The 12,216-nt window shown below is 60.1% G+C and overlaps 1 protein-coding gene across 1 annotated transcript; it reads left to right on the top strand.

The window, feature by feature from the left end:
• Positions 1–2,282: 2,282 nt before the first annotated feature.
• On the top strand, positions 2,283–4,816 carry LOC142361516 (uncharacterized). The gene is made up of 4 exons (XM_075422116.1): positions 2,283–2,375; positions 2,469–3,911; positions 4,068–4,137; positions 4,396–4,816. Exons 1-3 carry the CDS (start codon positions 2,283–2,285, stop codon positions 4,107–4,109), a joined length of 1,578 nt encoding a protein of 525 aa, XP_075278231.1. The 3' UTR covers positions 4,110–4,137; positions 4,396–4,816.
• Positions 4,817–12,216: the final 7,400 nt, after the last annotated feature.

A 12,216-nucleotide genomic window follows, 5' to 3' on the forward strand; every position in this document is an offset into this window, starting at 1 on the left:
TTGTGTCAGTGTTACTGTTTCTGCCTGTTACTCTTGGAAACACAAATAGTGCAATTTGTGCAATTGGAGAAGCTTGCCGTGGTTTTTTTTTCCTTCTTAGAACACTCGGCTCCAGACAAACTCGTGTTTACGCACTCATCAAAATGCACTAATGGGTACTCTGAACTCATTTATATCGACATCTGCAGGAGGCATCGGAGGAAAAAAAACCCTTCATCCTCTTACTCAGACAGAATAGCTTGTGAAACGATGCGGGCATCTGGTCTGCTTGCTGTGACCAACCTGTGTACACACACAAACCTTAATGAGACTACAAGTTTATTCCAGAAGGAATCCATTTAGCTGAAAACTAAACAGAACCCAGAGTTTCAAAGTCGCAGACCTGGGCACGCAACCAGTTTGATAGCTCACGTCAGATTTTTCTATCTGCCCCTCTCCAGTACAGGGATGGCTGCTCAACACACTCCCCCTTCCCCTTTCCCCTTCGATAAGCGTTGTACAGTGAAACGTGTCTTGACTGTATTTGAGTTCTCTGGTAATGTAACAAGCATGATGGTGCCTTCTATGAACACATCATTCCAGTCTTGCTGGTGATTTTGTACAGTGTATGAATTGCTGTGCTGCAAAGCCAATCGGCCGTGAAGCGTTTAAAGGAAATCGTTGAACAATTGTATTAAAAAAAATTGCAGTATCTTTCAATCAGTAAACGTTGCTGAAATGATCACCCACCTTGCTCTTCGGTAAACAAGTTCGCCTGGCGTTTTGCAGAGGGGGGGAAGGGAGGCATCCAGGTAGTCTCCAGGTTGTCTCTCCTCTTTGATCGATGTCAGAGAAAACAGAGGTGAAATCTCTCTCGGGTGTGAGTTTCAGGAGTCGGTCAAGAACGGAGAGCGCTTTTGGCCAGCTCGTGATCGGCAGAGCTGAGCCTCCTTGGTGAGGGTGAGCTGATCAGACGAGGATACTGCAATTTTCAGAGGACAGATCCGCAGCTCTTGGGTATTTGCATTTTCCAGTTGCGCTTTTTAAAAAACTCATTTGGCACACGACTCTCGGCTGAAGTTGGCACGTGCGTGGCTCCGGACTGAAGGCCAGGAGGGAGACGCGCTCTTCGTCCGTCTGACCGGTGGGTTTCCCCCGCGGAGAGCCCCGTTGCGGGGGGGCGTTTGGGGCGCGTTCCCCCGAGCTGCGGCTGCAGCAGGCAGTGCCGGCCGGCTCGCAGGCGGCGGGCGCGGAAGAGGGGGGGCGTTGGCGCGTGCGGAACTGCGACCACTTAAAGCTGCTGCTCAGCACGGAAGACCTCGGCTAAAATAATTGCAGTTTGAAGCGGAAGCAGGTGGGGCATCATAGCGGTCTGTCTCTGGGTTGGGCGATCGCTCGCTGTCTGCGAGCAAGTTGGAAGATGTTGCACGTACTTTGCTGATACGTGAGGCGCTGTGAAGTGGCGTCTGCGGGTTTTCGCCCAGACTCGAGGTCTCCTGTGTTCGATGGTAAGTCTTGCACTATTTTCGTACGGTTTTTTTCTGGGGCACATTTCTGCCAGTTTCCATTTTCATATTTCAGTTTTTTGTTGAAGGTCTTGGCATTTTCAGCTGTTACCTGGAAATCCGTAGTACTTGAACTGCTCGCCGCGCAGCACCGCTGCGCAGGTCTGAAGCCTCCGGACGACGGCTGTCGCCAGCGAGCAGTTGGCCACCAGTGTGTTTGGTGTAGCCTTTTTTTTATTTGTTTTCCTTCCCCTTTGGTAGTGCTGTGGTGTTTTGCTGCCACCTAATTCATTTGTATGGCAAATGGCACTGGGAACGATCTCAACAGCAAAAACCGGAGTATTAAAAAGAGCTACTGAGCCATTCTGCTTTCTGGCTTGCTTCTTGTTGAAGTGGCGTGAACAACCATTGGAAGGTCATCCGGAGAAGTTTACATGGTGATCGCTCACCTCTGTACTGTGGACTCTTACGTGTTGGCGACCCTCTCGACAGTAAACGTACCTCGTGGAGCAAAGGAAGGGAGTCACTGACCATTTCTGTTAGTTGCTGGTTCGTGGGTGGTGGGAGTGTTTTGTCATTACGGTTCTGTTTCAACCAACTTGGCTGACCATCTTGGCTTTAGTAGGTATACGAGACAGTGGATTACCATCTTTATTGCTGTAACGTGTCCAGCATTATATGCTAGTAGATTCTAGTTTAATTGTTGCAGGTGGAAAGTATTTTTACTTTTAAGTTTCCATTCTGAATGTGTTTTGACTAAACATACCAATAAACTACTGATGTCTGCAGCATTTACCCATGTCCCTAGTTCTCTTGAGTGCGGGTCGCTGTAGAGCACCGTCTCGTCCCTTGCGTGCAGAGAACGCTGTTCTAGGAGGGCTGGCGCTGGTCGTCGGTGGGAGGCCGTAGCAGCGCAGCGTCCCGTGCGTTGGCTGAAGTGTTGGACCGGAGTCGAGGAGCTTGGCTTTGCCGTGGCTGTGTGAGCTCCTCTGCTGGGACACGGAGAAGGCGCAGGGGTGGGGAACCCTGCCGGTGCCACCGAGGAGCGGGAGAAGCGGCCCGGGAGGTCAGCGTCCCTTGGCTGGCGTTCCGGCTGGTGTCCTGGGGCGTCAGCTGGAAGGAGACGTCTCGGTCGTGGGGCCGCTGGCGCTGCAGCACGTGCTGTTCCCGCTGCAGGTGAGAACAGCGGGACGCATAGAGCCTCTGTCTGTCTGTCCGTCTGTCTCTGCGGGAACGGCAGCGCCGGGGGGAGCGCTGCCCCGGCCCAGGCGGGCGGCCCGCGGGGGGCCAAGGGCGGTGCCGCGCCGTCGCCGCCAGGGGGCGCCGGCCCCCGCAGTGTCGCTCCGTGACCGCCAGGGGCCGCCGCGGGGGGGGAGGGGGGGGGCGGGCCGCTCCCTGCAGTCCGGCGTGCGGCCCGCCGATTCCGAGATCAACCGCCAGGGGGCGCTGCGGTGGGAGAGGCGGGACGAGGCGAAGGGGCGGGGCGGGGCGGGGCGGGTGGTCCCGGGGCAGAGCGGGGCTTCCGGTCCGCCTCCCCGCCTGGCGACGTGCGCGCGCACAGGCCCGTCCGCCATCCGCTCTCCCCGGCCGCGGCGGGAGCCCCGCTGGAGTCCGGGCTGCGCGGCCCGGCCCCGCCGTCCCTTCCGGGGCGGTTCCCACCGCTCGGAGCCGGTCCGTCGGGCGGGGAAGCCGGGGGCTGCCCGGCAGCGCTGCGGGAAAGCGGGCAGCTCCCCCGGGACCGCCGGCGCCGGGCAGCGGGGAGAACCGGGGCGCCGAGGGGCTGGCTGCGGCCTGGGGGCTCCAGCGGGAGCTGCTCCCGCACGGGGGCTCCACGCCGGGGAAGGCTCGGCGGAGCCGCCCCGCAGCGCCGGGCCGGGAGCGTGGCCCCGCACGGGAGGCCGTGTCCGGGGAGCCTGCCCAGGCAGGCGGGCGGCCGTGCCGGGCCGCGGGGCGTCGGGCAGGGCCGGGGGAGCCGCGCGGGCTGTTGCTTGGGAGCGGAGTGTTTTGTGGCTTCTGCCTGCACTGCGCGTCCGGCCGCGGGCAGCAGGGCCCGGGCTGCAGCGGGGCCGGACCCCACCGCCCCGCGGGTCTGGGACCGGTCGTGGGTGGGTTTGGGGGGGGCTGAGCCCCGAGCTCTCCCGTTGCTGGTTTTTTTCCCCTCCGTCCCGCCTCGCCCGTGTGCGGTGCTCGGCAGCCTCGGCCGAAAACGCGGGGCAGCAGGAGGGGAGGTTGCCCTTCACGGGACAGGGATCCCCCGCGGGTTTTGTGATCCAGCCGGCTGCGCTGCCCTTTTGCGGGTGCAAAGGGGATGCCGACACCACCTCGCCGCACCCCTCGCAGCAGGGCTGCCCCAGGAGAGCTGGGGGATCCCCACCTCGCTTCTGCCCTTGTGAACAGGACCAGGAGAGACCCTCCATGCAGAGAGAGGTACGTGATGTGGAGTTAATCCCGGGGGGAAGGGGCTGGGCTCCCCGCTGGCAGAAGGCTGCCTTCCCGCTGCTCGGAGCGCCTTGCTGGGGACAGCCCTGCCTGCGCCTGCCCCCGAGTACAGATCTGGCTGATGGACAGCCCGGTTTGTTACAGCTCCAGGTAATTTCAGCTCCAGCCACGAGATGTTCCTGTTAATTGTCGCTCCTTCCCGGTACAGCTGCAGGTAAGCTCGGCTCTCCCTAACAGAGGCTCCAGGGAGCAGACCCTCCCCATTCAGCCGTGCTGGGAGCGCAGCCCTGGCTGACAGACATCACGGCTTGTTACAGCCCCAGCTAACAACAGACAGTCTTGCTGTACGGCAGCTCCAGCAGCTGGACACTCTGGATAAGAGACGTTCCCGCTGACAGACTCTCCAGCACGCTATGGTGCAGGGTATTTGAAGGCCCAAGTAACAAATTTCTGCCAATTGTTTCATTTTCAGGTAATTTAGGTTGCACAGGACACTCCAGCTGCTTGTAGCTCAGGCTCGTTGCAGTCTGAGGTAATGTCAGGTCCAGCTTGTTGAAGCTCAAGCTTCGGGACTCCTGCTGATGGCCACACCAGTTTCAGCTCCAGCTACGAGATGCTCCTGCTTCATACAGCTCTGCATGACGGATGCTCCAGCTGGGGAAGCGAGGCTGCTTCGTGTTAGCAGCTCTGGCTTAATAAATGTTCCTTCGTGTTACAAGCCAATTACAGCAATCTTGGGTTTTGGCAAGGTCGTAAATCAATCACTGTCATAACTTGCATATGGATATGAACTGTCATACCTGTACGTTGCCTCAATATTGAATAACAGTTCTGGTGCTTGTACACACCTTGAATAAAGCGTTGGATGGGCGAGAGGTGCCTTTTCCCCCAGAGACTATCTCAGACGTTTAATTCGGCCTGGTGCATGCCGGCCTCCCTAACTTTGGGGACCAACGCGGCCGGACCCCACCTCCGGTGGGGCCCACGCACCCTGCCCACCCCCTACCCTCCCCCCCGGACCCCAGCACCCTCCCCCACCCCCAGTCTCCCACCACCCCCCAGGTCCCCCCAACCCTCCATTTTGGGGGCTGAAAACAGCCGACTGAGCCTCTGTTTCCAAGTCCCCAAAATGCAGCACTTCGGCATTTTTCTGAGTCCCAGAAACACAGGACTGAGCCTGCATTTTCCCGCACTGAAAACGCATGACTTAGTATTTTTTCTGAGCTTCAGAAACCCAGGTCTCTGCTTCTGGACCCGCCCCCCCCCCGAGCTTGTTTTCAGGGCCCAGAAATGGCCCAGAAATGCAGCACTCAGTCTCCATGTTCGAAAGATGAAAACCGAAGACTTTCTTAGTCCCCAGACCCACAGGGCTGGGTGTCCCAGTTACTGAAAAACGCGTGGCTGGGTCCTTCCCGCAGCCCTTGACACCAGCCTGCTGCGCCAGCTCAGAATCCCAGCACGGCTGGGGTTGGCAGGGCCCTCTGTGGGTCACCCAGCCCAGCCCCCTGCCCAAGCAGGGTCACCCAGAGCAGGCTGCACAGCACCGCGTCCAGGCGGGGCTGGAATATCTCCAGAGAAGGAGACTCCACAGCCTCCCTGGGCAGCCTGGGCCAGGGCTCCGTCACCCTCAGAGGGAAGAAGTTCTTCCTCGGGTTCAGCTGGAGCTTCCTCTGCTTCAGTTTGTGCCCATTGCCCCTTGTCCTGTCGCTGGGCACCACTGAACAGAGTCTGGCCCCGTCCTCCTGACACCCAGCACCGCGTTCACCCTCGCTTCTCGGGGTGAGACCCAGCCCTGACATTCTGTGTTCTGACCCCGCTGTGGTGTGATGGGGGGGGGGGGGGCAGGCGTAGTTTCGGGGAGTGCTTGGGAACTTGGGGGGGGGGGGGGCGCCCACCCCCGTGAGGCGCCAGCAGACGCGGGGAACCGCTTTATTCAGCTTTATTCCGGCAGCAACGCGGAGCGCAGCCCGGCGGGGCAAGGCGGGGGGGCCGCGGCCCCTTCCAGGGCAGCACCTCCCCCCCCATCGCCGCCAGGCATCCCCGGCCCCCGGCGAGCAGCAGCCGCTGCCCGACCCCGGCGAGCAGCAGCCGCGGGCGGGCTGGGGCGGCCCCGGAGCTCCCCGGGGCAGCGCTCGGCCCGGGGCCGCTTCTGTGTCCCCCCCCACCCCGGCACGGGGAGGCTCCCCCAGCCCCGCCGCCCCTCACCTGCTCCGGCGCGGCTCCCCCCGCCGCCGCTGACCCCCGGAGCATGGCATGGCCCGGCCCGGCGACGTGCGGCCGCTGCTCCAAGGTCCGTCCCGCAGCACCGCACCGCACCGCACCGCACAGACACGTCCGCCCGCTGCCGCCGCCGCTCTTATTGCACTGCGCAGGCGCCCCCGCCCCGCCCCGCCCCGCCCCGATCCCGGCCCCGCCCCGGCCCGGCCCCGGCCCCGCCCCGGCCCGGCCCCGGCCCCGCCCCTCTCCCGACTCCGCCCCACCCCAGTCCCGGCCCCGCCCGCCCGCCACTGCTCCCCGGTCCGTCCCCGGGGTGGGTGTCCCGGCGGCTGCCCCGGGCCCCCTTCTCTGGGGCAGAGCGGGGGGGGATCGGGGGGGGGTGCAGCCGGCCTGGCGCTGGGCCCCGCGGGGAGAAGGTCTCCCGGGGCTGCGGCTCCCCGAGTTGGCCGCCGCCCCTCTGGGGACGCCGGGCTGCTCCCCCGGAGACCCCCCCCCGAGACGCGGCCACAGGAACCAGGGCGACCAGCACGCTGACACCAACAGAGCCAGAAACACAACCAGCCCAAACGAAAACAAAGGCTAGAGGAAAAAACACATCTCCTTGGGGCGGCAGGCACAGACCGGACAGAGGAGTTGGGTTCTGGCCCCCTTCCCCAGCCACACCAGTTACCCCCGCCCCGCAGCACCCCCTCCGTGCCCGGGGCAGCGGCAGGGCCTCCCGCGGCGGGCACCGGGGGGGGGGGGAAGGCAGGGCACCAGGGCACGAGGGAGGCAAGGCCCCAGCAGGCAGCGGCTGGGAGCGGGGCAACACCTCGCTGCCGGAGGATCAAAGTTTCCCGGTGGAAAAAAATGGAAGTAAACCCACCCGGAGCGGTCAGCATCTGGGTATAAATAACGCCGAGGATTTCTGGCACCTGATCCAACAGGACAGAAAGAGCTCTGCTGTTCAGCCCTCCCCCAGCGCCCAGACGCGACCGCGCAGCCGGTGAGCAGCGCCGGTTCCCCAGCCGCTGCTCCGGACACGGCACTGAGCGTCCCCCGCAGCCTCCCGCACACGGAGAGCACACCCACCCCGCCACCGCCTCCGCCGCACCTCCCTGATCCCCGCCCTTCGGGGACGCTTTTCCTTCCTCCAGCCTGCTCCTTTCCCCCATGCCCAGCCTGTCCCGCACGGCAGGAGTGGTCAGCCTGGCCTGCGCTGGGGGGACACATCTCCATCTCCACAGCCTGGAGAGAAACCAGGAGCAGGAGGGACCAGGCCACAGTTCTGGCCCTTCAGGAACAGTCTCAGGAGTGTGCGTAGTGGGGCAGCCGGGGGGTGCAGCCGCTGTGACGTCCACCCCTGCAGACAGGGCTTTTGGTGCTGTGTGTGACCGAGAGGTCTGGACGCGACTCCCCGGCTCAGCCCCAGACCCCAGCTGGACGCAGGGCCATGGCAGCCAGGACCTGCTGCATCCCTGCCACGGGCCCAGTTAGGGTAACGAGGGCTGTGCCATGGCGTGGGCTGAGCCTTGTCGCTGCTCACCACGGGGCAAGACGAAGATGAAACCCACCCTGTTGCTGACAGCTGCAGCTGTGGGGGCTCGGGCTGGTGGACGTGGTGCTTAAGGATGTTACGAGCTTGCTGACAAGAAGCTGCTGCTGGTGTGACAAAACTTAGGTAGGAAATTGGACATGGTGACCTGAAACCAGGGTGATTTTATTGTCTTGCCAGTGTGGTGTGTTGCACCCAGTCACAGGAAATCTCTGACCATCCTCCGAGGCAGGAGGCCCCTGAAACCTCTGACCCTGCTACTGCCTAGCTTGAAGCTTTCCCTGGCACCCGTTTACCACCAGCCACCCTCTAGCTCATCCGCAGCGTTGTGCGGCGGCCCGAAGCGGAGGAACAGCTCTAAATGGTTCCCGCAGCTTCCCGCTCCTCTCATGGATCTCGGTGGACGAGCTTCCGCTGAGGACAGTTCACAAAACGCGGGCCCGTAGGACACCCGTCGGGAAAGCAAAGACTGCTAGCGGGACGCTAGCGCAGCGTGGCAGCGGGAGGTCTCTGGTCCTCAGCTGCGGGATCAGACTGGGCTGCTCAGGAACGTGTGCGGTCGCCTTCTGAGAACCGCCAAGGACGGGGATGCCGCAGCCTCCTCGGGCCACCCGTCCCAGGCGCTGCCTGTCCTCCCGACGGACCGCTTTCCCCTTGCCCGCGGCCGGATGCAAGGCAGGAGCAGAAACTCGCTGTCGTGTGGCACGCGAGCAGCCCGCGGGCGCTCTGCCGACGGCTGTGCTGTGCCCCAGCCGGGCAGCGGTGCCGGGGCAGCTCTTGGGATCGTGCTTTCCAGGAGTGTCTTCCACTGCTCCTTCAGTTCCCCGGGGTCAGACCCGTGCAGAGGACCACAGACGTGGGAGAACGCTATTTGCTGGGTTGTTAGATGGAGCAAACAAGTCAGCATTCCCGGCAGCCAGAGCTCATGCCCTGCCCGGGGTTTGGTTCCCCACCCCTGGGCATCGCTCTGGTGTTCTGATTCAGTTGTCTGAACGCTAGCAGGAGAGAATGAGGTAAGATGACACACACGGACTTCTCTCTCTGTTTTTCCCCAAGTAGAGTGGTCAGCAAGTGTCTGGCTTTCCTCCCGATGGTTCACCCACATTGCTTTACAGCAGAGCAGCCATGAGAAGAACTGCAGTCCTCTTCCGGTGTATGGGGCAGAGAGGTGGGCGAGAGGAGGAGGAAGGAAGGCCCTTCTTTCCTGCAGGCCAGTGATTAATTCGGAGTAAGTGAAAAGTAACTCCGGTACCAACTCCACCTCCTACTTCTTGTCACAGGTTCTGAGAGACTTGTCAGGTAAATATCTGCTATTTTTACGAGCATCAAAATTGTGTTCAGTATCCTCCTTCTACCCCGTTAATCCCTGCATGGTTCTTCCCCCCTCCCAGGGTGCTGAGGAGCTGCAAAGCATCGTCTGGCAGGGCACGATGTGACTCGTCAGCCAGCTCTGTGCGAGCTCCTCCAAGCCTTGGAAATACGGTGCCTGCCGCACAACGGGAGAACCAGACAGACAGAGGGACGGCTCCTTGGCTCGGGACACAGCTCCCGGGCAGACGGACGGGCAGACTCAGTGTCTCCTCTGGCGTCCTCCAGCCCAAACGGCCTTCCACCGCCAGACCACAGCCGACCGTGCCTTCCTGACAGAATCACAGAATCACAGAATAGTAGGGGTTGGAAGGGACCTCTGTGGGTCATCTAGTCCAACCCTCCTGCTGAAGCAGGGTCACCCACAGCAGGCTACACAGGACCTTGTCCAGGCGGGTCTTGAATATCTCCAGAGAAGGAGACTCCACAACCTCCCTGGGCAGCCTGTTCCAGGGCTCCGTCACCCTCAGAGGGAAGAAGTTCTTCCTCATGTTCAGACGGAACTTCCTGTGCCTCAGTTTGTGCCCATTGCCCCTTGTCCTGTCACTGGGCACCACTGAAAAGAGCTTGGCCCCATCCTCCTGACACCCACCCTTCAGATATTTATAAGCATTTATTAGGTCCCCTCTCAGCCTTCTCTTCTCCAGGCTGAACAAGCCCAGCTCCTTCAGCCTCTCCTCGTAGGGGAGAAGTTCCCGGCAATCCCACAGGCGGGCATCGCGCCTGGGACATGGCCCGGCTTCTGCTCAGGGCGCGGGTGGAAGAGCGGGCCAGGAGCACCAGCCCTTCGTGCACAAGCCAGAGTTTGGGGCACTCTTCTCTCCTTTTCCCCCATACCGTGCGCATTCACCCTGCCTTGGTTGGGCTTCCCTGTTATTAAAGCAAGCTCTGTTGCCACTGCACCGCTGCGATGTGAAGTTCTGTCGATTAAGGTCAGGTTGTCACTTCTTATTAGACAGCAACAACCTCCCCCCCTCCAAATTCTTCCCAGCCTTTGCAACGCCGGCAGGGAGAGACCTCGAAGAAAACCGGCGTGAAGACGGCTGTGCCTTTACGCGAAGAAACGCTCTCTGCATCGGGACCGCCGTTCCAACGCAGGCGGGAAAGGCCGTGCTGCTGGCTGCACCTCCTCTGTGGCCAAGCTGAGTGTTTAGATACCCAGAGCTGTCAAACAGTAATGAAACTCTCACTGCATGTGCTAGCAGCCTTTCAGTGCCACATGCGTATTAAATCAGCCTACTTGTCATGATTCTTCTAATGAAGAATTAGCATTAGTGTGAAAGCTTGTTAATGCGATATAAAAATTACCCTGTGAACACATAGGTTACAAGCTCAGTTTCGGTATGCTGCTGTACTGAGCAATGCAGGAGGGAACCACAGTGACTTTCAGTTGCCCTTATGCTACTGTTAAACACAGTCCCTGCAGTGTCTTGGTTGGCCTGCACACCTGGGAGAACTCTGGAGGGAAAGACAGAGAATATTTAAAGTAATGAAATCCTGGCTTGTAATTATTACCTCTGAGCATGTACTTCTTGCTGGTATCTTTTGTTGAGGCAGTTACTCTGGATAGTATTTTTGACTTCAGGCAGTAACTCACAGCATCAGCTTCCCCGTGAGCACCTATCAGTGCGTTCAGAAAAGGAGTACATCAGCGTTGCTAAGCACGCCACGGAGGGCGAGCAGCCACGGTGCTTACGCAGCAACGTTATGGCACGACTGCCAAACCGCGCTCGTGACGAGCCAAGCAGACACGGAAACCTGTGCCTTCAGCTTTCAGCCACCTTCGGATCCGACTCCAAACTAAGGCTGACTCCTCTCGTCTTTAAATCTGTGCCCATACCCAGCAGCAACAGCAGCGCTCGATCACTCAGCCAGCCAGCCAGAGGGACAGACCTTTCGGAACGGGCTGGCGGCTCGGTGCCCAGTGCCCCACAGACCCGTGGCACCCGCCAGCGACCGGGCGGCTGCAGGGCCAGCTCGCAGCGCGGGCAGGGCTGGCGGATGCACCTTGCTGCTGGTGCCTCCCCTCCGCCAGCCCTCCTGCCAGGGGTCCCGGTCAGGCAGGGCCCCAGTGGATCCCGGCAGGAGTGGGTGCTTGCAGAGCGAAGATCAGCCGCGGTCCCCGCTGAGGCGGTCTGGACCTACAGCTGCTCACCGCCACTTTAAAACATCCAGCCTGGGACACCCTACGCGGGCTGCCCGAAGCTCGGACACAGCCACAGAAAGATGTCACGCCTGTTTCCGTAGCCGATCCTGGTGCTACCCCTATCGGCTCAAACCCTTTTAGCCACAAGCCCTCCCGCTGATCACCACCCGGGCGATTTTTGTCTAGCCAGGCAACTCGCTCTGCTTCCCTCTCTCTATGGGAAGTGTTCGGACTTGACTCAGCGGTCTAGAAACTTTTTTCCTATAACCTTGGCGTTCGGCGTTAGATCCACACGGCCCCGGACTGTGTTGGCTAACCCCTGCTGTATGAAACTGCGATTTCTTTTTACCCCCCGCACCCAGCTGTGCTTGCTTTTGGACAGCCATTCACCCGGCCCTGCAGATCTCTGACCCGTGGGGAGATCAGTCAGGCTACAGCCAGGATGAAACCATTCTCCATTACTACCAATTGATCTCTTTTAGTTCTTTGACATTTCGTACGCCAGCTACACGCAGAGTCTTCATTTAGGCTAAAGAAGGCTCAAGCAGGTTTATTTCAGTTTTGACAGCACCAGCCTTCTGCAGTGATCATTCCCCCTATGTCAGGGCCAACCCAAAATAGCTTTCCTTCACTCTAAAACAGAAAATAGGAGCTGAGACAAACCTTGAAAAAGAGAAGTGGAATACCATTTTCTCATATTTAGAACAGGAGGAGGATTTAAAAAAAATCCAAAGCCTGTAAACACCAAATACCCCCTGGCCCCCAGGGGGGTAGGTTGGTACCACCCCTGCTGGCGCGTGTGACAATACAAATATTTTCTTGCAAAAGCGCATGATAAGAACGATTATGTCACCGTACTTCAATCAGAAAGGCCCAAGGGTGGGTGAAGTGGTTTGGGAGATGATTAACTTTGCTGTGTTGATTGAGGCTGGTTTGGTTATTCATTTTTGCCTCAGTTTCCACAAAAATAAAAAAGCCTTTCCCATAGCCAGGCAGAAGTTTAAAGCCGGGGAACTGGGGACATCCAG

Source organism: Opisthocomus hoazin, chromosome 5, assembly GCF_030867145.1.
Source record: "Opisthocomus hoazin isolate bOpiHoa1 chromosome 5, bOpiHoa1.hap1, whole genome shotgun sequence".
NCBI classification, from domain to species: Eukaryota; Metazoa; Chordata; class Aves; order Opisthocomiformes; family Opisthocomidae; genus Opisthocomus; species Opisthocomus hoazin.

Bases quoted from the DNA above. Each gene is read 5' to 3' on its own strand.
- LOC142361516 (XM_075422116.1), top strand. From the start codon at position 2,283: ATGTCCCTAGTTCTCTTGAGTGCGGGTCGCTGTAGAGCACCGTCTCGT. The intron at 2,376-2,468 runs GTCGGTGGGAGG...TGGCTGTGTGAG, and splicing joins TAGGAGGGCTGGCGCTGGTC to CTCCTCTGCTGGGACACGGA. The intron at 3,912-4,067 runs GTACGTGATGTG...GGTTTGTTACAG, and splicing joins GACCCTCCATGCAGAGAGAG to CTCCAGGTAATTTCAGCTCC.